Below are 27,422 nucleotides of genomic sequence, written 5' to 3'. Positions count from 1 at the left end.
GTGATCTGTTTCTTCGTCTGTTTGTTGGGTTTGGATGGGGGGACGCCACTTATGGGGGGCGGGAAGGGGTTTCTTGGGTTATAGGGGGGTGGCATAGGGATAGGGGGGAGAAATGTAGTTTCATTCTCAGGGGGGGGGGGTTTAATGTCTATTATTGAAATGTCAACAAGCTTAACCGATCTGTGCCAAGTACTGCGAAAATATTATATAGGCCTATTCCTACCTTAGACTCATTCCGCACACAGGCAGTAATGCCTCTGCGAGAGTAATATTTTTAATATATATTTGTATATCGCTGTCATTTCTCTGGTGCTGACATTGTCTTATCTTTATGTGAAGGTGCTTATTTTATGATGTAGGCTACCACTGTGATTGCTTGTACGACTTATGAAATAAATAACTTTTTCCTACAGTTACGTTGAAAAGAGGCCATTGCTGCACTGATTACAGAACGCAAAGAATCACTTTTCCGCTCTAGTGCGGGAAAAATTTTTCTGCACTCCAGATTTGCAACATGGCAACGCAAACTTAGTAGGTTATATGGAGCAAACAGTGCCAGCAAATCAAAATGAAAGTTGGTAACAGTGACTGCTGTGGCTGCTATAGTGAGCAGACGTGCAACGAAGCACAACGCGCTAATTATTATTCTTATTATATTATAACCACGGACAACGAGGACTTTAGGATTTTAGGATTAAGGTTTTTTATCAATAATAAAATTACCCAGAAAAACATTTGATGCATTTCAGGCAATTTTACCCATAATTACCCACTTTCATATTCAATCGTAACTGTAGGAAAAACTTAATGTGAAATACGTGCGCAAAGTTCCTCTGCTGCACTCAAGAAACCATTCCAAGTAAACGTTTCTTTCGGTGCAGCAAACTGACACTTTGCGCACTAGTTGCACAAATAACTATTTGAATTTTTTGGATTGAAATTGACACATCTCCAATATTTAGAATAGCACATGTAATTTAAAGCTTGAAATTTACCAATTTCACTCAGAGATGGTGCCACCATTACCCGCCTATCCAATTTGCGTTTACTATAGTAGAGTTAGTGGTTGAGTAACTGGCATTATCAACTGTAGTGAAAACAGTTACTCGACCAAGTAAGTAGAATAGAGTTAGCTCGGTAGAGTTAGGCTCAACTCACACTTACGCGACTCAGGTCGAGAAGCGACTCGACTCTAGTCGAGAGCATGTGTTTTCAAATGGTGACAGTCGCGGAGACTAGAGTCGACTGGTCTGAGTGTCTCCATTTGGAAACACATGCTCTCGACTATAGTGAGATCCACATTATAATGACAGTGGATTAAGATGGGAGAACAGCGTTGCCGATTCTCTGCCTTGATTAATTATCTTTCTTCATTGTCAAAAACAGATTTGGCATCGTTGTGGAGCAAGAAAAGGATAGTACTACCTGCTTTGTCGAATAATAGACAAGGATAGCAACACCAAAGTTGATCAAATACTGTCATCATAACGTGGACTTCACTATAGAGTCCAGTCTCAGTCTCTTCTCGACCTGAGTCGCGTAAGTGTGAGTTGAGCCTAACTCTACCGAGCTAACTCTACTCTACTTACTTGGTCGAGTAACTGTTTTCACTACAACTGAGAATAGTAGGTAAAGAGTGGTGTCTAGTGAACAGAACTCTACTCTACTAGCTCGAGACTGTTTTCATTAGAATTATTTCTACTTGAAATAATTATTAATAGAAAATTAGGAAGCTTTTTCTACTATTAATGTTGGCTCTTTGTTTGTTGAAAGATAGTTTACCTGTATTAACAATAATTTTTGTGTGTTGTTGTTGCAGACCATTCGATGTGAAAAATCCGTACCTGGCTCCAATCACAGTGAACCGAGAACTGCATAAGGCTGGCAACAGATCTTGCATGCACATTGAATTCAACATTGAAGGCTCCAGGATGCGCTACGATACTGGTGCGTTATACATTCTTTCATTTTTGTCATGTATTCTAACATGTCTTAGGCTATTACAATATAACATTTACAATAAATGTCTTACAAGGTCTAAGGGCCGGTTTCCGAGCTCGGGATTCAGCTAAGTCCTAGACTTTAAACAGCTGGAGTCAGAACATTAGCTTTCCACAATGGGGCGTAGTCGCAGTTTTTATTTTCTCATTTCTATAATTGGAAACGTTTTTCCTTGACGAAATTAAACATTTCTAAATAATTCAAAATAGCTGAAACTTTACACTATTCTCTCTTTATTTTATTTTGTGTTCAATACTAGTTTTATGAAATTTAATTCAAATGTGACTATGACAATGACTGCGACTACGCCCCGTTTCGGAAAGCCAATTTTCTGGCTCCAGCTGTTTAAAGTCTAGGACTTGGCCAAATCCCGAGCTTGGAAACCGGCCCTTAAGGTGCGTGCAGACTTTCGCTCTGCTCCGCAATCGAACGTCACTCGAGCAGATCGATTGATGATCGACCGGGGAGCAAGAGTGGAACGCGAAAAGAGCTAACATCTCCCGTAACGTTCATGATCGGAGCGAGTGCGGAGCGTGTTGGAGGCGCGTATATCTGTACGCACCTTAATAATCAACACATAGACTTAGGCTCAACTCACACTTACGCGACTCTAGTCTCTCCCGACGCAGCATGTGTTTGCAAATGGTGACACTCAGACCAGTCGACTCTAGCATAGAGAAACAATAGCGTAAATAGATATCCCATGGTATAGGGCGTTTATGTCGCAACTTTTACTGTTATCTCAAGCCGACTACTGTCGATTTTTACTGTTTTGACCGGTAAGAGTGTAATGAACGGCACAATATGAGAGATACCAGCGTCATAAAGCTTTACGGGAAAGAACTACGTGGACTATCGGCTTGAGATAACAATAAAAGTTGCGAATAAAGCCCTATACCATGGGATATCTACTTACGCTATTGTTTCTCTATGATTCTAGTCACCGCGACCTCACGACTGTGAGACTGAGTCGAGCGTCGACTCGTCATGTTGGTCGAGCCTCGACTTGAGTTGCGTGGTACCGTCACAAAGTATTCCAGTCATTTTCCTCCATTCATCCGTCTGGCTGTATTTACTCGATGTGCTATTTCCTTGTTCATTCTCCGTCTTGGTTCAAACGCATTGACTCCATAAAATTCACGAAATCCAATTTAAACAGTAAGGCCCGTTTGCACTAAACCTTAGACCAGTTTAGAATAGACACGCTGGGAAGTCTAGCCTCTGAAGCCAACATCTTCTGCCATATCACCATATCGTGACGTCAGAATCGGATAGAAAACTTTTCTGCAGTTTGTTTACATTGTTATCTATCCGATGCTGACGTCAAGATATGGTGGTATGGCAGTAGATGTTGGCTTCATCGACTTTCAGTATGAATATACAATGGGCCGTATCTATTCTATAACTGGTCTAAGCACTAAACCGGTTAAATTTCAATCGTGATTAATCCACGAAAACCAATCAGAAAATGCGTTTTTGAAAAGACGGCTTTTCTGATTGGTTCTCGTGGAATTAATCACGATTGAATTTTAACCGGGTTTTTGTGCAACCAGGCCTTAGAATAATGTCTGTTAAGGTGCGTACAGACTGTCGCTCTGCTCCGCAACCGAACGTCACTCCAGCAGAGCGATTGATGATCGACCGGCGAGCAACAGTGGTTCGACCGGGGAACGCGAGAAGATCTAACATCTTCCGTAACGTTTCATGATGGGTGCGTGGGCGGAGCGACTGTGGTTCGATGGTGGTACGAGGGCGGTACGAGGGAGGAGCGTGCTCGGTGCGGGTTGGAAGCGCGAATATGTGTACGCAGCTTTATGTTTTTCTCATTCATTTTGTAAAATACATGTTGTTCAGCCAAAATTATGTTTGTTCTCAATATTTCTTTCTCATTTATCTATTTATTTTTCTCTTCTCCTAGGTGATCACTGTGCTGTATATGCCAAGAACGACGATGAAAACGTAGAGAAGCTAGGAAAATTGCTGGGAGTCAATTTGGATACTTTATTCACATTAACTAACACTGATGGTAAGAAATTACACCTTTTTCGATCAATCAGTCATTTATCAATACAATTATTATCTACAATATAATAATGTATAATATAATAAGATATAATTAATGAGTTATAATAACGCATCATCACGTCTGAACTACTGGACTGATTAACTGAAAAGCTTTAATATCAAATCAAATCAAATCGTTTATTGCACAAAAATATACAGAATACAACTGAAAGGAAATTGACAACTTTTGTGCTACACGTCGGCAAAAGAAACTTGTACGCCAACGTGGAGTCTTAATATACTTATTCACTTATACATTAATATTAATATAAAAATGATCCTACAATATTATAATATAGGCTAACAGTAATTACATTCAACCAACTAAATATTCCATTCTAAGAAATAACAATAAATTAAAGATATATCAAAGCTGAATTTAAGATTCATACAACATCAATCAATATTAAACCAAATCATTAATTGAATAAAAATAATTTTCTCTTCACCCAGTTATGGAAATCTTTTATTTTAGGCTTCTTTACAACCATCCTCTTGGAACTTTATTATAGATTTATTTCTCAATATGAAATACTTCTACGGGATAGGGTGCTATCAACTCTTTCAATTGTGATCAAGTTTTGAGCGACTTGTCTAGTTACTCTTTGAAAATTTTGAATATTTTTTAATTTGAGTACATGTTTCTTAATAGTCTTTAAAATGAACAATTGTCTTATAGTGAACAGATTGGAATTTTGAAACAATGTGACACTTGGGAAATCTCTCGGATACCTCATTATTGTTTTGATAACTAACTTTTGTAAAACAAATAGAGGTTTTAAAGTTGAATCAAAAGTTCCTCCCCATACAGAATTACCATACTGAACTAAGGATTGGAATAGAGCAAAATAAACAGATTTTAGTATTTTAGACTCAAAATACTTCTAAGCATTTACATTTTTAAATTGACCACCCTTAATTTTCTACAAAGGTAGCTAATCTGAGGTGACCAGCGTAGATGCTTATCAACAAAAATACCAAGATACTTGTATTGTTTACACTCTCAATAACCTCATTGCAAGAATCACATGGATACCTGTTACAAGCATTATTCAAACAAAGCCTGTTCATATCTAGATCTCCTCTTGTTGTTGGACTGAAGGTCATACATTTCGTTTTACCAAGATTTAGTCTCAAATAATTACATTTTAGCACTGAGAAACCTTATAGTAACCCACTTTTGTTTGCTTGATAACATCTTCCAGGAACTTCTTGGAAGATAAGTGCTGTGTCATCAGCAAAACAAATTGTCTTAGACCCAACTGAGTCCAGTACACTAGGCAGGTTATTACATAGATCAAAAATAAAACTGGTCCCAATACAGTCCCTTGAGGTAGACCCCATGTCACATCTCTAATCTCACTATTACTACCACCACAGCTAACGATTTGGCTTCTACCCCTTAGATAACTTTCAAAGAAATCTAACTCTATCCTTGAATACCAATATTAGATAGTTTCTGGATCATTTTATCATGTGGTACTGTGTCAAAAGCCTTGGCCAGGTCCAGAAACATTACCAAGGTTTTTTTATTTGTTTTGAAACCATTGTATATTGTCTCAGTTAAGGACTCCAATGCATCCTCTGTGCTTCTACCCTGTTGGAAACCAAACTGCCTCTTATCAAGGATTTTATTAACATCTAGATATTCAACTAATCTTTTATTTACCAATTTTTCGAAAATTTTAGAAATAGAACTTAGCAAGCTAATTGGTCTATAATTTTGAGGTATTTCTTTACTCCCCCCCTTGTGTAATATAATACGATTTTTATATATTCATTCTCAATTACCTTAGACTAATGTCTGTTATGAATTTTTTTTTCTCATTCATTTTAATAAACTAAAAAATTATTCAGTTAAAAAGTTGTCTTAAGTATTGTTTTATTATTCTTATTTGCTATCTTTTTTTTAGTTTTGTGCGCTGTACTTTTGTAAATTGGTTGCGAAATAAAGAATCTTTTCTTACCGAGGATGGTTAAATAAAAGGCCTATTTTAAATTCTCCAATATTTCAGAAGGACAATTTTTCAGTTAGACTAGTTTTTCTCAAGGCCCTAAAACAGCTTGCACATGGGACAATAGTAGCTTCTACTAGCTGTTGTGGGAACGCGGAATTGAAAATTTCTGCAACTAAAATGTGCATGATATTTCCAATTCCGTGTTCCCGAGACAGCTAGTGGAAGCTGCTATTGTCCCCGTGTGCAGCATACTCAAGAGATAGCTATTTCCCTTTAGTGTATTTGATGCAAACTAAGGGTAAGATCACATTGCATGCGTATATGTGCAAGTGCACGTCAGATCATGCATGAGCCGAAGAACAAAATCTGAAAAGAGCCATATAAACACGTTGTGACTTGTATGTAGCTGTTTACACCGAACGCAACCAGCAAGTGCAAGCGTCCAGTGTGAGTATTCCTATTGCTCTTTCCATAGTTTGTTTCTCATCTGCGCTCTTGATCATGCATAACAAAGCTTACACTTGCTCATATACGCATTCAGTGTTATCACACCCTTAGATTTACAAGTTGATAAGGTTGAAAACAGTTTTGGGCGAATGCCTGCTGTTTACATTTGAATTGTATCTATTGTCTATGAATAAATAAATAAAAGTACAAATAGATTGAATTTAGTTTTATAGTTTCACTAGCCGTCAGGCTCGCTTCGCTCGCCATATCCGTCTAGCCAGGGGGCTCCGTCCCTGGATCCCCGACTGGATCGTCTAAGAATGAGATCAGCAGGCTCGCTTCGCTCGCCTGAATTTTTCATTTGAGCAATTTTATCATGTTAGGACGATCCAGTCGGGGGTCCAGATTAAACGGATATGGCGAGCGAAGCGAGTAGCTGTTATGAAGTAGCAGTGCCCAATCAATTTTTCCGCGATAGATGCATTTCAATCTTAGGTATTTAGGAGTACTGGATAAATTGGTATTAGGAGGTCCTGGATAAATGCATTTCAATCTTCAACTTGGTGCCAACCTAACAAAGTCAACTCAACTTAATGCCAACCTGACAAAATTATTAATTTTGTTACCAGTTAACAACTGTTTCGAAGAGGTACTCTCTCTAGATTATAGTTCTATATTAACATATGGTATCGACATTTTTCAATTATAATTAAGAGAATAAGAAGAATATACATGCTAAAAGACGAACTTTAAACCCTTAAAAACCACCCTTACAGCTAAAATATTGCCAAAAGATTTCTTAGTGCGCCTCTAAAGGGCCAACTGAAGATACCTACCAAATTTGAACGTTTTTGGTCCGGTAGATTTTTAGTTCTGCGAATGAGTGAGTCAGTCAGTCAGTCAGTGAGTGAGTGCCATTTCGCTTTTATATTATATAGATGCTGAATACACAATTCTTGACTCTCACATAATTGAATACACAATATTTGACTCTCAAGCAAATTATAACAAACTGGAAACTTGTCGAATTGAAAACTCGATGAACTAAAAAATTGATGTACTGAAAACTTGAAGAACTGGAAATAGACCTATAACTAGGAAATCGTTAGGCAAAATTTCAAGTTTATCAGTTCAGTCAGACGTGATGTTGCGTCATTCGTGTATTTCCTATCTCGTACATGTATAAGCCAATTCTTTTCTTTATAATATTATAGATAGATGATCACTGAAGCATAAAGTATCACAAACTGGAAACTTGAAGGACTGAAAACCTAAGTTCTAAAACCTGACAAATTGTCAACTTTACAAACTAAAATGTTGATTTACTGAAAACTTGATGAAGTGGAAATAGATCTGTAACCTGGTAAGATCTATAACTGGTATAGATCTATAACTTGGTAAATTAAGAATCTATATGCGAAATTCCAAGTTAATCAGTTCATTAGTTGAGACGTGATGTTGCGTCATTCGTGAATTTCCTATCCCCTGCATGTATAAGCCAATTCTTTCCTTTATTATATTTTAGATTAAATATGTTTTTCTCAAAAATATTTTATTCATTTTCAGAGGACTCGAGCAAGAAGCACCCGTTCCCCTGCCCTACATCGTATCGCACAGCTCTTACTTACTATCTCGACATAACCTCAAACCCGAGAACTCACATCTTGAAAGAACTGTCTGAGTATTGCAGTAATCCAGAGGTGAGGAGATTAACTGCTTCTATCTTATAATATATATATTTTTTTATTTAATGGCAAAAATATGCAATGGAAGAAAAACAGGCATATCCCTTGTATACTTATAAAATAGAATTATAGTGCCCTTTAAAATTAATAAAATAAGAATACAAATTGTAACGTAACTATTATTCTATTTTATAAATACAAGAGAGTAGCCTTGAATTCATATCCTTGTCTACTATTTATAACACAATTTAATTTGCCCTTTAAAATTAATAAAATAAGAATACAAATTGTAACGTAACTATTATTCTATTTTATAAATACAAGAAAGTAGCCTTGAATTCATGTCCTTGTCTACTATTTATAACACAATTTCATTTGCTTTGTTTTACTTGCTATTTGTTTTACTTTTTTGATATACTATTGCATTTAATGTTATTGTTATTGTTATTGTTATTGTTATTGTTATTTCATCGTATAAAACCGCATATGATGAGCAAAGCTCAAACGGTGTACGACATGTCAAATATATCAAGTATATGGTTTCCCTCCATTGAGGGAAAGTTTTTCATTTTACAAAATCGTCTGGATAACTTCTGATCTCTAGGATTTCAATGAGAAGATCTCATAACATTCTCTTAATGAATACGGGCAGCATTCAGTCAGTATATCTTTGAGAGCTGTATAAAATTTACCATGACGAAACGAATACAATGACGAAAATATACAATGGAAGAAAAAACAGGCATAGTCCTTACTATTTCTAACACAATTTTGAAAAATATTGTCCAAATTTGTGATTATGCCAAAGGTTTTTTCACTCCAAGAATAATCCGGAAGGAATCAATGATCAATTTGAATTTTGAAGGTTTGATTATATCTCATGAACCCTTGATGTTTGTAAGGAGTAACTTTAGATACCTTAAGGTGCGTACAGACTTTCGCTCTGCTCCGCAATCGAACGTCACTCGAGCAGATCGATTGATAATCGACCGGGGAGCAAGAGTGGAACGCGAGAAGAGCTAACATCTCCTGTAACGCTCATGATCGGTGCGAGGGCGGAGCGATTGCGGAGCAATGGCGGAACGAGGGCGGAGCGGGTTGGGGGAGCGTATATGTGTACGTACCTTTAGGCATAGAGAAACAATAGCGTAAGTAGATATCCCATGGTATAGGGCGTTTATGTCGCAACTTTTACTGTTATCTCAAGCCAATTATTGTCGATTACTGTCGATTTTTAATGTTTTGGTGGGGTGAGTGTATGAACGGCACAATATGAGAGACTACCAGCGTCACACAGCATCGCAGGAAAGAACTACGTGAACTATCGGCTTGAGATAACAGTAAAAGCTGCGACATAAACGCCCTATACCATGGGATATCTACTTACGCTATCGTTTCTCTATGCCTTAGGTCTTTGAGTGTTATATAAATTATTCTTATAATGTCCTTAATTTTCCCAGTTTTTTTGCAGCTCTTATGGAGAACAGGGCTTCTAGATTTCATAGAAGCCTGTGAGCTAGATGTATGAGAGAAAGAGCGAAATAAGAGTCTAGGTCATTTTGTAGAATCGTCATAAAAATGTCGACAGTGTGCTCCTATTCTCCTAAGAAATAACATTGGTCGTAAATCCCCCATGCCGCAAACTATGGCTAGGTGCACACCAGTTAGTCAAGACAAGACAAGACATGATCTGACACATTTTAGTCACAATACTACACATTGTTGCTTGTGACGCAACTCATTGCAATCAGTGATCAGTGATTGCAATTAGACATGTCTTTATAAGCAACTATGTGAAGTATTGTGACTAAACGTGTCTGATCATGTCTTGTCTTGTCTTGACTAACTGGTGTGCGCCTAGCCTTAGGCTGGTCCCACACCGATTAGTCAAGACAAGACTAGTCACGTTTAGTCACAATACTTCACATTGCTGCTTATGACGCAACACCCACTGATTAGTCATTGCAATTAGACATGTCTTCATAAGCAACTATGTGAAGTATTGTGACTAATCGTGACTAGTCTTGTCGTGACTTAACTGGTGTGTGCCTAGCCTGAGGTTTGCACGGACTATGACTAAACTAAGTGCCGGTTGCACAAAAGCCGGTTAAATTTTAACCGTGATTAATTAATTCTACGAGAACCAAATCAGAGAAGCTGTCTTTTCTAAAAGGCCTTCTCTAATTGGTTCTCGTGAAATAAATAACAGTTAAAATTTAACCAGCTTTTGTGCAACCGGGCCTTAGACTTTGCACGGGTTTTTGTTTACAGGTGGTAAGTTTCAATAACTTAGCTCTCTATTTATTTGTGTCATTAATGTAGTTATTGATGTTGACTCATAGGAACAAGTAAAACTGAAATCGATGGCTTCCACAAGTCCAGAGGGTAAACAGCTGTACAACAGCTGGATAATCCAGGACAACCGAAACATTCTGCATATCCTGGAAGATATGCCTTCGTGTAAACCGCCCATTGATCACATATGTGAACTGCTGCCTCGGCTTCAGTGTCGTTACTATTCCATATCATCGTCTTCTAAGGTAACTTCACTTCTGTAAATCATCCATGTTTTTCGATTAAAGTAATTAGAATACTTTCATTAAGACTCTTGACACCTTGTTCAAGAATAACGTTTAATTTTACATTGTAAAAAATGTACATGCAAAGAATAATTAAATTAAATTACATAACTCAGTATTTGAATGGAATGAAAGATTATAATCACATTTTGAATTATGAATGGAAAAATCCTTGCTAACTACAATTACCTATTCTTCAACAATTTCTTCTTTGTCTTTTGAATAAAAATGTGCTATGAAAGACAAGCGGTAAGCTTTAGAGTTCTTAGACTCCCCTTTTAGTTATAGGTAGCTTCGCCACTGATATTAACTAAAAAAATAAATAATAAATGTTTATTTCCCAAAAAAAAACTATAACTACAACATCAATTACACAAAATATTAGATAACTCCTGCTGATATTAATTGAGTTGATGTTGGTGATTAATTTTCGTTAATATTGATGATTTTATTGTTGTTGAACAGCTGCACCCGACAACAGTGCACATAACAGCTGTTCGTGTGGAATACAAGACGCCGACAGGTCGCCTTAACAAGGGTGTGGCCACTTGCTGGTTGGCCGACAAGAAGCCATCTCCGGTCTCCGCCCCCCCTCCCAGTGATGGTGAATCACAGACCCCTCCTCCTCCTCCGCCCTCCACGGCCCTCGTGCCAGTCTTCATCAGGAAGTCACAGTTCAAGTGAGTAGTTATTGGCTAAAGCGCATTTCCATAAATGTACTTCACCCCTCAACATTTTGGGAAGTTTGAGAAAAGTTTTCAGTTTGCCCAGTTGTTATTTTGACCAGTATTAAGTGAAACAAACTAGATATTGTCAGAACAGTAGTAATACAAATAATGGGAGTACACCAATTCGTCCAGTTTTCAGTTTGTCCAGCAGCTATATTGACCGGTTTCAAGTGAAAAACATTAGATATTGTCAAAACAGTAATCAGTAGTCGTTTTCATTTAATATAGTGAGGTCCACGTTATAATGACAGTATTTGATAAACTTTGATGTTGCTATCATTCGACAAAGCAGGTAGTACTATCCTTTTCTAGCTCCGCAACGATGTCAAATCTGTTTTTGACAGTGTAGAAATATAATTTAATTAATTAAGGCAGAGAATCGGCAACGCTGTTCTTCTATCTTTATCCACTGCCATTATAACGTGGACCTTACTATAGCAGGTGATACGTGTTCCGCAAGTGTCTGTTTGAAGCACTTGATAAACTGAAATCTTGAAGAACTGAAAATAGGCCTATAATCATCCTCGGTAAAATAATTAGGAATCTATATGCAAAATTTCAAGTTAATCAGTTGAGTAGTTGAGACGTGATGATGCGTCATTCGAGTAGTTCCTATCCCGTACGTGTATAAGCCAATTCCTTCCTTTATTATGTTATAGATAAACACGATCCACATCATTAACTCCAAAACAGTTCAGAAAATTCTGACCAGTCCTTGAGATACTAAGGAATGGGAAGTAGATTAAGTTTTCATTGCAGGCTGATAGACAGTCAACGGTTTGCACACTAGTCGGGGATTAGTGAGAATGGGTTAGGTTAAAGTTAGTTAGAGGTTAGGGTTTTGCTTTTAAATGGCAATATGCTGGTATTATTTAGAATTATTTTATAACTTTAGAATTAACATTAAATACGGTATAGAATATGATACTGTATCCACTAAACTTTCTGACAGTAACAGCATCTTGACGGTATGATACTCGATATATTGTTCAATCATTAACATCTTTGTTTGAAAAAACTTCATATCGTAATAAATTTTGGACAAATATATTAATGTTTGAAATATCACTGATAAATTATATACATTGGCCGTCCATTTTCACACTCACCGATTTCTCGGCAACACGGTAATTTCAATTTATTCACAAGACTCAAAAAAATACAATGTGTAAAAACATTATACAATTAAAGAATTACCATAACAGTTAGGCTCAACTCACACTACCTCGACTCAAATCGTACGACTCCAGTCGAGGATACTCCAGTCTCTTGACTTTACGACTTTCTTGCTCATTGTCACCACTTCAGTTCCATGCTACTTCATTTTCTAACCTTACTTTATTAAAAATATAAGATCCAATTCGTCACTACTTAGCATGTAACAAATTTTATAATAATAATTATCAATACAGGATCACACAGAATAACGGGAACTTTTAAGAACGCCATAAAACATTAGTGGGAAGGGCAAAAATGATTTTATTCAAACTAATGTAAAGTTCAAGAAATTCCATTTGAGAATGATTATTAATAACATCTATAACTTTTTGACAATTACTTCTTTAAGATGGCTTCCTCCTGAACGAATACACTCTTGAAATATGTGTCGACGATTCCTCATTGATCGCTGCAACATCTGCGTTTCCTGGTCCCATGATCTGTCCACCTGCGATTTTCTGTTTGTGGAGCTATCTCGAATCAAACCGAATCAAACGTTTTCACAACTTGACCAATAACTGTGGTTGAATCACTGTGGTATTTAATGATTTATTCTGTGTCACTCTGTACATTGTCTTATCTAATTCTTATTATTGTCTTATCTAAAATGATAAAACATCACTTTCATAAAACATAACCTCACTTTTATTAAAAATGCACGATACCACGCAACTCAAGTCGAGGCTCGACTTGGGCCGGTTGCAGACGAACCACTATCGCATGTGGTATGTGGGACCGACATTCCACAGAACAATACGACTAACGCAGAGAGTCTTTCACACTACATTTGAGAAAACGCTCATTAGTGCGATTGTGGTTCAGAAGCTAGGGGAGCGTGGTGCTCAAACCAGTGGTACCACAATCGCAAGGAAAATAATCACATACGACAGCGCGCAATGCCATGTGGAAGTATCAGTGCCACTGCTATGCCTGCCAATGCATTCCATATGCGCTGCGTTTGTGGTACCACAGAAGGAAAATAGTAGCTCCTACATCCCACATGCGATAGTGGTTAGTCTGCAACCGGCCTTAGTCTCACAGTCGTGAGGTCGCGGAGACTAGAATCGACTGGTCTGAGTGTCACCATTTGAAAACACATGCTGCGTCGAGAAGAGACTAGAGTCGCAGTTTCTTCTCGACTTGAGTCGCGTAAGTGTGAGTTAAGCCTTAGGCTCAACTTACACTTACGTGACTCAGGTCGAGAAGAGACTCGACTCTAGTCGAGAGCATGTGTTTCCAAATGGTGACATTCAGACCAGTCGATTGTAGTCTCCGCGACGTCACCATTTGAAAACACATGCTCTCGACTATAGTTGAGTCTCTTCTCGACCTGAGTCGCGTAAGTGTGAGTTTAGCCTTTCAGTTGATATAGCACCATGAACGTCAGTAATGAATGTTCTCCGATTGACTGATTTGGTTGACGTATCAGTCAAATGGAAAACATTCTGTCGTGTTGTGTCGTGTCGGCGAGAAATCTGTGTGTTTCAAACCGAGTAGTGTACTATCATCGGAAGATCTTGTTCCTCACTTACGGGAATTCAAGCAAACTGGAAGCTTCATTAAATAAACTTTAATCAGCTTTGAACGCTTTGAAATTTATCGTCTTATATTGTTTGTTTGTTGATGAAATCGAATTTTGTTCTAAATTTCAGACTGCCAACTCGTCCACAAACGCCGATCATAATGATTGGTCCGGGCACAGGTCTGGCTCCCTTCCGAGGTTTCATCCAAGAACGAGATTTGTACAGGAAAGAGGGTAAGCATCTCCTTGTTTATAATTGTTAGGATGTGATCACATTGAATGCGTATATATGTGCAAGTGCAAGCTTGGTTATGCATGACCGAGCGTGCAGATGAGAAACAAAATCTGGAAAGAGCAATAGGAGAACGCTTGCACTTGCTGGTTGTGTTCAGTGTGAGCAGCTATATGCAAGTCACAACGTGTTCCAATGATACTTTTCAAATTTTATTTTTCGGCTCATGCATTATCGATCTGACGTGCATTTGAACACAAACGCATTCTACGTGATTACATCCTTAGTTTCATGTTTTGATCTTTCAGGTTCATTATTCATAGATGCTCTTGGGCTGTGGTTAGACAAAACGAGCAAATGTTTAATTGACCGAGCGAAGTGAGGTCTAAGATTCAAGTCGACGGTTTGGCATTTCTCTTAATGTTTAAATGATTATATATTTTTATGTTGTGCATTTACGGCGAAAAGCGGTAATTGATTTTTATGAAAGGTAAAAATGAAAGGTATGTTCCTTTTTAAATTGCGCGTCGACGTATATACAAGGTTTTTGGAAATTTTGCATTTCAAGGATAATATAAAAGGAAAAAGGAGCCTCCTTCGTACGCCAATATTACCGTAAAAATCAGACTATAGAATTATTTATCATAAATCAGCTGTCTAGTGGACTATAATACTACCCGTTCAAAAACATCGAACATCTTGAAAATTGTATCATTTCATCAACGTTGTAGACAGTTGCAGCCAGACCTGACAACAGCGCTCACACTCACATTCCGGGACGACACGTCACGGTACGATAGGACATAAAGCTCTATATTTTTATTTAGGATTTATAAATAATTGATGAATTATTTATTAATTTTTGAGAAAACATAACAACAGGTCAATGTAACTTACTGAGCGCGAGGTCTACTGTTCACAGAACTACTAGTAATAACTAGTAGTTCTGTGAACAGTAGACCTCACGCAGTATTCTCATCCACAAGTATCACCTTATGGAAATACAACAATAGACTGGCTTCTCCACACATCTGTGTAATCAATTGTCAGCTGATTTATGATGAATAATTCTGTAGTCTGATTTTTACTCTAATATTGGCGTATGAAGGAGGCTCCTTTTTCCTTTTTATGTTATCCTTGAAATGCAAAATTTCCAAAAACCTTGTATATACGTCGACGCGCAATTTAAAAAGGAACATACCTGTCAAATTTCATGAAAATCTATTATCGCGTTTCGCCGTAAACGCGCAACATATAAACATTTAAACATTAACAGAAATGCCAAACCGTCGACTTGAATCTTAGACCTCACTTCGCTCGGTCAATAATACTGAGGGTGATGCCCACATAAGCTCTTAGGCTTGTGCGTGTGTAATGAGTGAGAGGGATGATGATGAGAGATGACGACTACTTTTTAGGTACTTGGGACCGATGGCTTATCGTCTCCTCCGAAAGACGGGGTGGCCGTATCTATGTGATTGTGCTGTGGTCAAAAACTTTTGCCCCGGTCGAGATTCGAACTCGGGTTCTCTTGATTATTAGACCGACGCGTTATCTCTTACTCCAACGTTACGAGCCACCCAAAGAGTTTGTTCTGAATAAAAAGATTTGAATGAATCCAGTTTGAGAACTTGGAATGTATTCATACACTTTTGGAGGCATTATTTATTATGCTTTTCCTACAGTTACGTTGAAAAGTGGCCATTGCTGCACTGATTACAGAACGCAAAGAATCACTTTTCCGCTCTAGTGCGGGAACAATTTTTCTGCACTCCAGATTTGCAACATGGCAACGCAAAATACTTAGTAGGTTATATGGAGCAACAGTGCAGCAAAATCAAAATGAAGTTGGTAACAGTGACTGGGCTGCTATAGTGAGCAGACGTGCAACGAAGCACAACGCGCTAATTATTATTCATTATATATTATAACCAAGGACAACGAGGACTTAAGGATTTTAGGATTAAGGTTTTTATCAATAATAAAATTACACAGAAAAACATTTGATGCATTTCAGGCAATTTTACCCATAATTACCCACTTTTCATATTCAATGGTAACTGTGGGAAAAACTTAATGTGAAATACGTGCGCAAAGTTCCTCTGCTGCACTCAAGAAACCATTCCGCCCTCGCCTACGGCTCGGGCGTAAACGTTTCTTTCGGTGCAGCAAACTGTCACTTTGCGCACTAGTTGCACAAATAACTATTTCATATTATATGTCAGGCTGTTTCTATGTGTTTTATGCTTGTGTTTGGGAGTTATCATTAGACATCATAAGATTACACAAATATTCTAGTAAGAAGTGCAATATGAGAATCTTCTAGTCTAAATAAAAGATATCATTAGAAGATATCCCATGGTGTAGGGCGTTTATGTTCCAAATTTTACTGTCAACTCAAGCCGATAGTCCTAGTAGTTGTTTTTGGTTAATCTATGTGACGCTGGTAGTCTCTCATACTATGTCGTTCTTACACTCTCACCTCAACAAAACAGTAATAATAGACAGTAGTCGACAGTAATTGGCTTGAGTTAACAACCATAAATCGACGTGAAATTGGGAAAGGATATCAAAGAAACATTTTTTTTCAAAGTAAAAATCTTTGCAACAAAAATTTTCATGAACAGGTATTTTTTGATTTTTGTTTCTAAAGACAACTCTTCAAAACAGATGACCTCTTTCAACAGATTATTTGGAAAGGATATCAAAGAATCGATTTTCCATTAACACTACCGAACGGGAGGTCGGTCGTCTTAAAATTGTATAGTCAAAATTAAAAAAATTGTAAAATTGAAGTCTCAGTGCCTGTTGCACAACAGCCGGTTAAATTTTAACCGTCATTAATTCACGAGAACCAATCAGAGAATACGTTTTTGAAAAGACGGCTTCTCTGATTGGTTCTCGTGGAATTAATCACAATTAAAATTAAACCGGCTGTTGTGCAACCGGGCCTTAAAATTTAAAACAATCGAAGAAATGTTCATCAATCAATCAATCAAATTATTTATTGTCACACAACATTAAAATGTTACAACAACGTCATTAATAACACAGAAAACATTAATTTAAAAAATCTATTACAAAGAAATCTTCAACTTTATATAAACATTCATTGACCAGTACTTTTTTCAAATATTTACAGTAACTATTAAAGCTCATTCTTTTGATATTTTCAGGCAAAACGTTATAAAGTTTTATTGACATGTATTGCCAGTTTTTTTGAGAACTTGTAAATTGGCAATACTCGACTCTTATATTATTCCTATGTCTAGTGTTATGTTGGTGTATCCTAGAGTTAACATCATATTCATTTTCAGTTTTCTTCACTGAAATCAAGCATGACAATGCATACAAAGATGGCAGTGTTAATAGTCCGAGTTCAATAAATAATGATTTCCATGGAGTTTGCCTTGTGGCAAATTATTCTTACTGCTTTCTTTTGACATTTAAACAAGATGTCAGTAGTTGAGCCATTGCCCCACAGCTGGATTCCATATAGCAAAAGGCTATGAATATGGAGTTTTTTGAATGTTTGTTAGGTGCTGATTAGGATATTCATGACTACTTATATTGACAATGAATTATCAATTTGTATTTATATTGTATAATTTATTTAGATTGATAGTAGCTATTATTGTGTGAATAATCTATAAACAATAAATGATTGATAATTGATTTCAGGAAAGCCTGTTGGTGACACAATTTTATACTTCGGTTGCCGAAAAAAATCCGAGGACTACATTTATCAAGAGGAACTTGAGGAGTATGTTGCCAGTGGAACGCTCAAGGTATTGTAAATAAATAAATAAATAATACAGTATAATAATTATTATTATTAATTGCAACAAATATCACATATTATTATGGATAGTTATCGAAATGATTGGAAAAGAAGAAATAAGGTTAACCCTGAGCTACTTCTCTCCCACAATAAATGAATATAAATAACTATGGTAAGGTCCACGTTATAATGGCGGTGTTTGATAAGCAATGGTATTGCTGTCCTTTCCTTTCATTCAACAAAGCGGATAGCGCTATCTCTTTCTAGCTTTGCTCTGTTGTCAGATCGTCTTTTAACAATATAGAATTAATAATTAACAAAATATTTAATCTTAATCATGTAAATTCATTATGAAACTATTGAAAAATATAATGTCTTGCCTAATAAAATATAATTGATTATTTTAAACGAGAATGAACAGTTAATATTACATCAATAAACCTGTATCTGCTACCGTCTATAAAAGGCATTGACAAGACAGAGAATCGGCAACGTTTTTCTCCTATCTTTCTACACTGCCATTATAACATGGACCTCACTACAGTACCTTTTTTGATTTGATATTTATTTATTTTTTATTTATTTTGCAATACAAATGAGACTAATGTAATAACATTTTCTACCTTTCTTAAATAATATTTACCTCTTTTATTAATAATTGATGTCTTTATACCGTAACGCAGTTAAACATTGGTGTTCCTTTAACTTTTGGGTTTTCTTTAACAAATAGTAAATAAAAGTAAGAAGATAAAAATGGTTTCATGAAGATTGCACGCTATGCAAAGATGCGAGTGCAATTGTAATAAAGTCTTCAATTCAAAAACTACATTAATTTGCTCTTCATGTAAACTTCATTTTCACTACCTATGTGCTAAGTTTACGGAAAGTAATTTCAAGAAACTATCAAAACAAGCTACAAGTAGGTGGCGTTGCAATACATGTAAGAGTTCTAAGAATAATAATTTAATAAATATGCCAGACAACCAGGTATCATTAAGTAGAGAATTGATCGCTGAACTAAAAAAAGAAATAAGAGATGCAATAAGTGAAGAAATGAAAGAGATAAGAGCTGAGATTAAAAAAACAAATGAAAACGTTTCTGACCTAAGAAACTCGGTGGATTTTTTCTCTAATAAAATCGATGAATATAATGTAATGATTGAAAAGTATAAGGTGGATCACTCTAATTTGGAAAAGGAAAACCAAGTATGAAAACAAAATTGTTCGTGCTGGAAAAAGACCTAACAGAGCTCCAGCAATATGGAAGAATGAAAAACCTGGAAATTCATGGAATACCGGTAACAAATAATGAGAATATTGAAAAAATAATCGAAGAAACGGCAAGAGTCCTAAAAATAAATAATGAAGGAAATCTGGGAATTGAGGCTGCTCATAGAATTCCTGTCAGAGATAGGAGAAAGGTGCCTCCTATCATTGTTGCTTTCGCGTCAAGAAAAACCAGAGACAATTGGATAACAAACTATAAAGCATACCAAAAAGAAATGAGACAAAACAACAGTAATGGATTACGGAGCACTCACATTGATAAAAAATTTGAAGACGGACCGGTATTTGTAAACGAAAATCTGACACCTCACACAAGACACCTATTCAACGAAACTAAGATGGAGGCAAAGAAGAACAACTATAAATTCAACTGGATAAGGAATGGGAAGATATTTGTCAAGAAGGATGAAGCTTCACGAGCGATTCGGATATACGACTTCCACACACTGAAGGAGTTAACATCAACCGACAACAATGACGGATCGGAGGACAAGCAGCAGGAACAACATACATAGGAAACGGAGGAAAATAGTGGTATCTTTCAAGATATATGACAAATAATAATTATAGTTTCGATGATCTTATAGATTTAGAATGTTACAATACGGCTGAGATTGATAATATATTAAATTTTCACCCCAATCAGTTTGAGAATGAGTTATCCAATGATTTTTTTGATATTATTCATATGAATATTCGGAGTATAGGAAGAAATTTTGATGAATTCGTCTATATGTTACATAATTGTAAAGTGAGTTATGATATCATAGTATTATCAGAAACTTGGATAAGTGATAATGGGTTTTTTGACTATAGTTTGGATGGATTTACTGCAATAAGCAAACCAGGGCAACTGAATAACAGTAATGGTATATGCGTTTTTATAAAGAATAATATAGAATTTAACGAAGTCACTGGGGTAAACAAAGAAGCAGATACTCTTACAATAAAATTAAAAATGAATGGTTCAATAATAAATTTGATTGCCGTATATAGGTCTCCTGCCGCTGACATTGATGGCTTCTTATCTGATCTTGATATACAACTGAGAGATATTAACAGAATGGAAAAAATTATCTTGGTGGGCGACTTGAATATAGATCTATTGCAAAACAGTAGAATATCAAATGAATATATAAGTTTGATGCAGATAAACGGTCTCAAGTCATTTATTAACAAGCCAACAAGAGTAATGAATAATACGAAAACCTGTATCGATCATATATTTTATAGAAGTGCAAAAATTAGTGAAGAAAACATTCTAGGAGTAATTCAAAAGACTTCTATAACTGATCACTATTGTACAACTTTTCACATTAGAATAGAAAAACAGGCATCTGAAAAATCGAATAACTCCAATAATTTCATTGAAAAAATAAATTTTGACAAACTCTTGGATTTTTTAAAAAAAGAAACCTGGATAGATGAGATTTCAGAATTGGATAACTCTACTAACTTAGATAATATAGTTGACCGTTTCGTAAATAAGTTGTTATCTTATATAAAATTATCAACTAGTCAAATAGAATTAAAAAGGAGGAATAGACCCCTAAAAGAATGGATAAGCTCAGGCCTGGTAAATTGTATAAGAACAAGAGACAAAATGCATAATGCCTTGAAAAAACAACCTTTTAATGTCACATTGAAAGAGAGGTATAGAGCCTATAGAAACTTATTAAATAAACTTATTAAATCAGCTAAATTCGAATTCTATAAAAACAAACTGAAATCATGTGAAGGAAACAATAAAAAGGTATGGAACTGCATCCAGGAAATTTTAGACACTAAACGTCATAAGCTCCCCCCTGATATTGATCCTGAATTATTAAATAATTATTTCTCACAGGTGGGAAAGACATATGCAGAAAAACTATTTGAAGAAAATGAAAATTTTCCTCAAGAAACTGGTAATAATTCTAACTTTCGATTTCTGAATTCATTTTTCATACGTCCCACAAATTATGATGAAGTTATAAATCAGATAAATAGTTTAAAAAATAGTGCTGCTCCTGGTTTCGATAATTTAAGTAGCGTTTGTCTTAAAAAAATAGCCCACTTCATAGCTCTACCTCTAACTTTAATCTTCAATAAATGTATGGAAACAGGGCATTTCCCAAGTCATTTTAAAATTGCCAACATAATTCCATTACACAAGTCAGGAGATAAAACAAACCCAACCAATTATCGTCCAATTAGCCTTATAAGTAATATATCCAAAGTTTTTGAAAAAATTATAAAACAACAGGTTGTTCCATACTTGAATAAATTCAATTTAATAAACAAATATCAATATGGTTTTCAAGAAAATAAATGCACTGAGGATGCCATGGCTGAACTTGTAAATATAATAACAAATAACTATAAGTCAAATAAAAAACTTTAGCTGTATTCCTGGACCTGGCTAAGGCGTATGACACCATCCCTCATTCAAACCTGCTTGAGAAACTTGAAGGAAATGGCTTTCGTGGTCCAGTATTAAGACTATTTGCTAGTTATTTGGAAAACAGAACACAAGTGATTAATTTGAATGGAAGGGAGAGTAAAATAGCTTTGTCAGGATTTGGCCTACCTCAAGGAACAGTATTATCCCCGATTCTATTTCTAGCTTACATAGACGATTTATTGAGTCTTCCTATTCAGGGGTGTAGGATATTGTCTTACGCGGATGACACTGTATTAGCTTTTACTGGATCCTCGTGGGACAGTGTTATATCTCTTGCTAACAGTGGACTTTGCAGGGTGAGGTCTTGGCTTGTGAAGAATGTTTTGACATTGAATTATAAAAAAAGTGTTTATATGACATTTTCTCCGAACTCGAGTACACAGCCAACTGACAAAATAGATAATGTAAATGCAGTTAGAGTACATAAAAGGACTTGCTTGAATGACCCTAACAATGATGATATGAGTTGTCCATGTCCTGTGTTAGAGAGGGTAACTGAAACAAAGTATTTAGGTGTCACTTTGGACCCAAATCTAAGATGGAATAAGCATATAGATAAGATGTGTAGCAGGATGAAATTCATGATTCATAAATTCTATAAACTGAGCTTACTAAAAGAGAAATCTTTAAATAAAATGGTCTATCTTGCATACGCCCAATCAGTTTTTCAGTATGGAATTAGGGTCTGGGGTGGTGCTTTTAATGCTCATTTCAATAAACTAAATATTATTCAAAAGAGTATACTCAAGGCAGCACTAGGAGTGCATAGAAGGTACCCTAGCCAGCAACTTTTTATGGAGTTCGGAGTTCTGTCAGTTAGGCAACTGTATATCAGAAATCTTGTTAAATATATCAGCAACCATATACATCTTTTTACACCTCATTCAACTAATTATAGTTTTAGATCAGTAAATAGATGCTTTGTTCCTCGAACAGATCTAACTATATGCAGAAGACAATTCAACTATACAACAAAAAAGCTTATTAATTTTATACCAGAACATTTCATTGCAGGAAAACCTACAAAAGCACTTAAATTAAAAATTGAAAGCTGGATAAAGACAGAAGATATTATACCTAAAATATTTTAATTTGATGGACATGCATGTACACACATGTTCATCATGCTTGTCCTACCGTGAATGACCAACCTTAGACTTATCTTTGTTATTGTGTCTCTAGCTGAAACTAAAACCATAGAGAAACAATAGCATAAGTAGATATCCCATGGTATAGGGTGTTTATGTCGTAACTTTTTATGTTATCTCAAGCCGATAGTCCACGTAGTTCTTTCCCTTAAAGCTATGTGACGCTGTCGGTCTCTCATATTGTGCCGATCATACAATCTCACCCGGCCAAAACAGTAAAAATCCACAATAATCGACAGTAATTGGCTTGAGATAACAGTAAAAGTTGCGACATAAACGCCCTATACCATGGGATATCTACTTACGCTATTGTTTCTCTATGCTAAAACTCAATAAACCTTGTTTCAGTTGAATAAAAATGAACACCTTTTACTAAACTTGTTTTATTTTCAGTTGTATGTGGCGTTCTCAAGAGAGCAACAACAGAAACAGTATGTTACTCATTTGTTGGAGAAGAATAAAGAAGAACTATGGAATGTTATCGGCGAAAATAATGGTCATCTGTATGTGTGCGGGTAAGATATTTTAATTTCACTATTGAATTATTAAACATTTACTATTATCCAAACCCATGATTGAGCAGCGCCAGCATACTGAAGGCTTCAACGCCTTAAGCTGGGTTTTCGTTTGTGCGTAAATGCCGTCGTCGACCAGGACAGGGTGAGGATCTCAGATTGGGTAGATTCATAGCCACCTCTAATACAAGGCCCTGGCCTACGATATTGCAACGTCGCAGTGTAGGCCTAGAATCTAATACATGATTGGTGAAAAATATTTTTCCTCCACCTACTGTCAAAAGTACTTACTTTACTCCCTGAAACATGATACTAAAGTGTCACTTTTTCGCTCTCGGTACTAAAAAACAGAAAAACTCCCTAGGGAGTAAAAGTGACTCCATTTAAATAACATGGGGAGCATCTCTATTTTGAAACTTACATTGTAATAGGTTAGAAGGTCTAAACTCAGATGAGAAAGCATATAGAGTAGTCATTAAACCAACTAAATTCAATACCTTAACCAGACATTTGATCGATATATAAAATTTATGTTTGTATGCTGAAATTATTATTACAAACTTCATACCACTATACTAAAAAAAATGTATATATTTTTTTCTTTTATTCCATGTTATTCAAAATATCAGCCAACGAATATTACTTATCAACTAATCAAATTTGAAACGGGAACTTCATCATAGCTGTAGTCTTGGCTGTCATTGTTGTTACAACTTTAGCCGACAGATAGTGCTGTCGGAGGAGAACTGTGATTACAAGCCAGCTGTTTCTGTTTACTTTTTAGATTATGTTGTAACACATTGTTTGGTCACATAAGTTTTTAAAAATTATTTTATTAGCAGTTTTTATAAAAATTTAGGTGGAGGAAAAATGCTGTGTATATCACGAGTGAAAAATGTTTTTCCTCCCTCAGGAAAATTGTTGCCCTCGGCTTCGCCTCGGGCTTCAAACTTTTCCCTCAGGGAGAAAAAACAGCACTTTTCACTCTAGATATACAAATAACTATTAAAAAATCCAGCTGATCTTTTTCACCAATCATGTATTAGATTGTAGGCCCAAGCTGCGACTTTGCAATATCGTAGGCCGGGGCCTTCTATTAAAGGTGGCTATGGTAGATTACAATCTGTCTAAATAGCCTAAAATATTATGTTCAATTATGTTTTAACGGGGGAGGTTGAGTTTATACTTTTTTATACTTTTGAATCATTTTAAATTGCAATATGATGATATTATTAGAAATGTTATTAATTCTTAGTTACCAAGTTATACAGGTGAAAGATTTCGTCTGAATATCTGTTCCCCTGCTGAAACGAAGCCCTACGGGTATGTGTTGGCTGTTAATTAAGATGTACAATTTAGAGTACTTCATGTAAAATTAACTGAAACATTGAATAAAACCATTTCCAGACCTGTAGCTAAACTAATTTTCAAGATATGTGACGAAATACGCGAAAGTTGGTCCCGAAAAACAAGTTAATTTAAGGTTTGAAGCAGATTTGCCATGTTAAATGTATAATAAACACAAAATATTTTTTACAGAACTTGTAGAAAATTCAATTTTGAAGAGAGAAATGTAAAATAAGTCTATAATAGACAGACGCAACCTTTAAAAAAAACTTAAATACATACAAATCGCATGAAAAATAGACAAAATCTGTTGAGCTCTCTTTTCATGCGTTTTGTATGATTCTAATTAGGGATTATTTTTTTAAAGGTTGCGTTTGTCTATTAAGGTGCGTACAGATTTACGCGCCGCGAACATGAGCAATTCACTTTTAATCAGCTGATGCCAAGCTTTTTCTATCTGTATCTTACCGTTTCTGTAAAAATACAGATATAGTCAGCTGATTGAAAGTGAATTGCTCATGTTCGCGGCGCGTATATCTGTACGCACCTTAATATACTTATTTTACATCTTTCTCTTCGAAATTAAATTTTCTAAAAGTTCTGCAAAAATTGTTTTTGTTTATGTACATATTTAACATAGTAAATCTGCTTCAAACCGTAAAGGAACTTGTTTTTCGGGACCAACTTTCGCGTATTTCATCACATATCTTAGAAATTACCGGAGCTACAGGTCTGGAAACGGTTTTATTCAATTTTCCATGAAGTACGCTAAATTGTACATCTTAATTAACAGCCAACACATACCCGTAGGGCTTCGTTTCAGCAGGGGAACAGAAATTCAGACGAAATCTTTCACCTGTATAACTTGGTAACTAAGAATTTTCGGACCTATGTTAATTAAAGTTTTTTTTTCTTTTGAGGAATCACGACCTGACTTATGGGCATATTTTTTCAGAACACTCTGTATAATTAGTAGAATTAAGGTGTGTTATATTTATTAATGTTTAAAAGTGTGCTGTAATAAATCTTTATTCGTTATATTGAGATTTATATCTCTGTGAATGTACCGTATTCTGTATTATAATCCATATGTGACATGGCCCACTGTACTATATCAACTATTTATCGGCTAGTAAATATTTCTATTTTTACTTTCCTTGCCCTATTACCATTGGTAAGGAAAGTATTGCTTTCCGAAAAAAAATAAGGTACCCCAATTTCTAAATTTCTGTACGTTTCAAGGTCCCCTGAGTCTAAAAAAGTGGTTTTTGGGTATTGGTCTGTGTGTGTGTGTGTGTGTGTGTGTGTGTGGTGTGTGTGTGTGTGGTGTGTATGAGTGTATGTGCGTCTGTGTACACGATATCTCATCTCCCAATTAACGGAATGACTTGAAATTTGGAACTTAAGGTCCTTACAATATAAGGATCCGACACGAACAATTTCGATCAAATGCAATTCAAGAAAGCGGCTAAAATGGAGAAAATATTGTCGAAAACAGGGTTTTCGCGATTTTCTCGAAAACGGCTCCAACGATTTTGATTAAAGTTATACCTGAAATAGTCATCGATAAGCTCTATCAACTGCCACAAGTCCCATATCTGTAAAAATTTCAGGAGCTCCGCCCCATCTATGCAAAGTTTGATTTTAGATTCCCAATTATCAGGCTTTAGATACAATTTAAACAAAAAAATTTGAGTGGAAACGATTGAGCATGGACATCTCTTCAATTAATGTTCAGTAACATTTTCACCTAAAATCAAAAATAAGCTCGAAATTCGAGAAAATGTGATGATTATTCAATTGCAAACTGTTGGCAACTGTTGATTCTATTTAATGATTCACTATGAAGAGATAGCAGACCTCGTATGTCTCCAGCGTTATTGTCCTGTCACCAGCTGGCTAAGATCTTTGTTTATAAGTAGACTTGAGATGCGCGGGAACACTAGCGTCAGGTGATCAATTTTCATAACGGCAAGGAAAGTTGTGTGAGTGCGCCACACCAGATTTTCTAAAAATGTATTTTGTGTTTTGTTTGCAGTGATGCAAAGAATATGGCGAGAGACGTGCACAACATTGTAGTGAGTGTTATCAAGGAGAAGGGCAACATGGAGGAAGCACAGGCCAACACTTATCTCAAGAAAATGGAGGCTCAAAAGAGATATTCGGCCGACGTATGGAGTTGAATCTAGTTGCCAAGTATTTGCTCAACTTTTCATAATAGTGACGTCACGTTGTTATACCTAGAAGGTCACTCATAGACTTGAACCATAGAGAAAATATAGCTTAAGAAGATGTCCCATGGTATAGGGCGTTTATGTTCCAAATTCCACTGTTAACTCGTTCCAAATTCCACTGTTAACTCGTTCCAAATTCCACTGTTAACTCGTTCCAAATTCCACTGTTAACTCGTTCCAAATCCCACTGTTAACTCGTTCCAAATTCCACTGTTTACTCGTTCCACTGTTAA

The 27,422-nt window shown here is 35.9% G+C and overlaps 1 protein-coding gene across 2 annotated transcripts in view; it reads left to right on the top strand.

Moving 5' to 3' along the window:
* Positions 1 to 27,422, top strand: part of LOC111051254 (NADPH--cytochrome P450 reductase) — an 87,683-nt gene extending 60,261 nt beyond the window's left edge. For both annotated transcript variants that reach the window (XM_039436947.1, XM_039436945.1), the window contains exons 7-15: positions 1,820 to 1,947; positions 3,920 to 4,027; positions 8,037 to 8,170; positions 10,498 to 10,695; positions 11,200 to 11,414; positions 14,333 to 14,436; positions 18,116 to 18,222; positions 23,487 to 23,608; positions 26,994 to 27,422. In XM_039436947.1, the coding sequence (XP_039292881.1) occupies positions 1,820 to 1,947; positions 3,920 to 4,027; positions 8,037 to 8,170; positions 10,498 to 10,695; positions 11,200 to 11,414; positions 14,333 to 14,436; positions 18,116 to 18,222; positions 23,487 to 23,608; positions 26,994 to 27,138 (1,261 nt within the window). In that variant the 3' untranslated portion in view covers positions 27,139 to 27,422. The remainder of the gene's footprint in view (positions 1 to 1,819; positions 1,948 to 3,919; positions 4,028 to 8,036; positions 8,171 to 10,497; positions 10,696 to 11,199; positions 11,415 to 14,332; positions 14,437 to 18,115; positions 18,223 to 23,486; positions 23,609 to 26,993) is intronic.

Source organism: Nilaparvata lugens, chromosome 10 (genome assembly GCF_014356525.2).
Source record: "Nilaparvata lugens isolate BPH chromosome 10, ASM1435652v1, whole genome shotgun sequence".
NCBI classification, from domain to species: Eukaryota; Metazoa; Arthropoda; class Insecta; order Hemiptera; family Delphacidae; genus Nilaparvata; species Nilaparvata lugens.
Note: the sequence above shows the minus strand (reverse complement) of the source record. Positions and strands in the feature narration are given on the sequence as shown.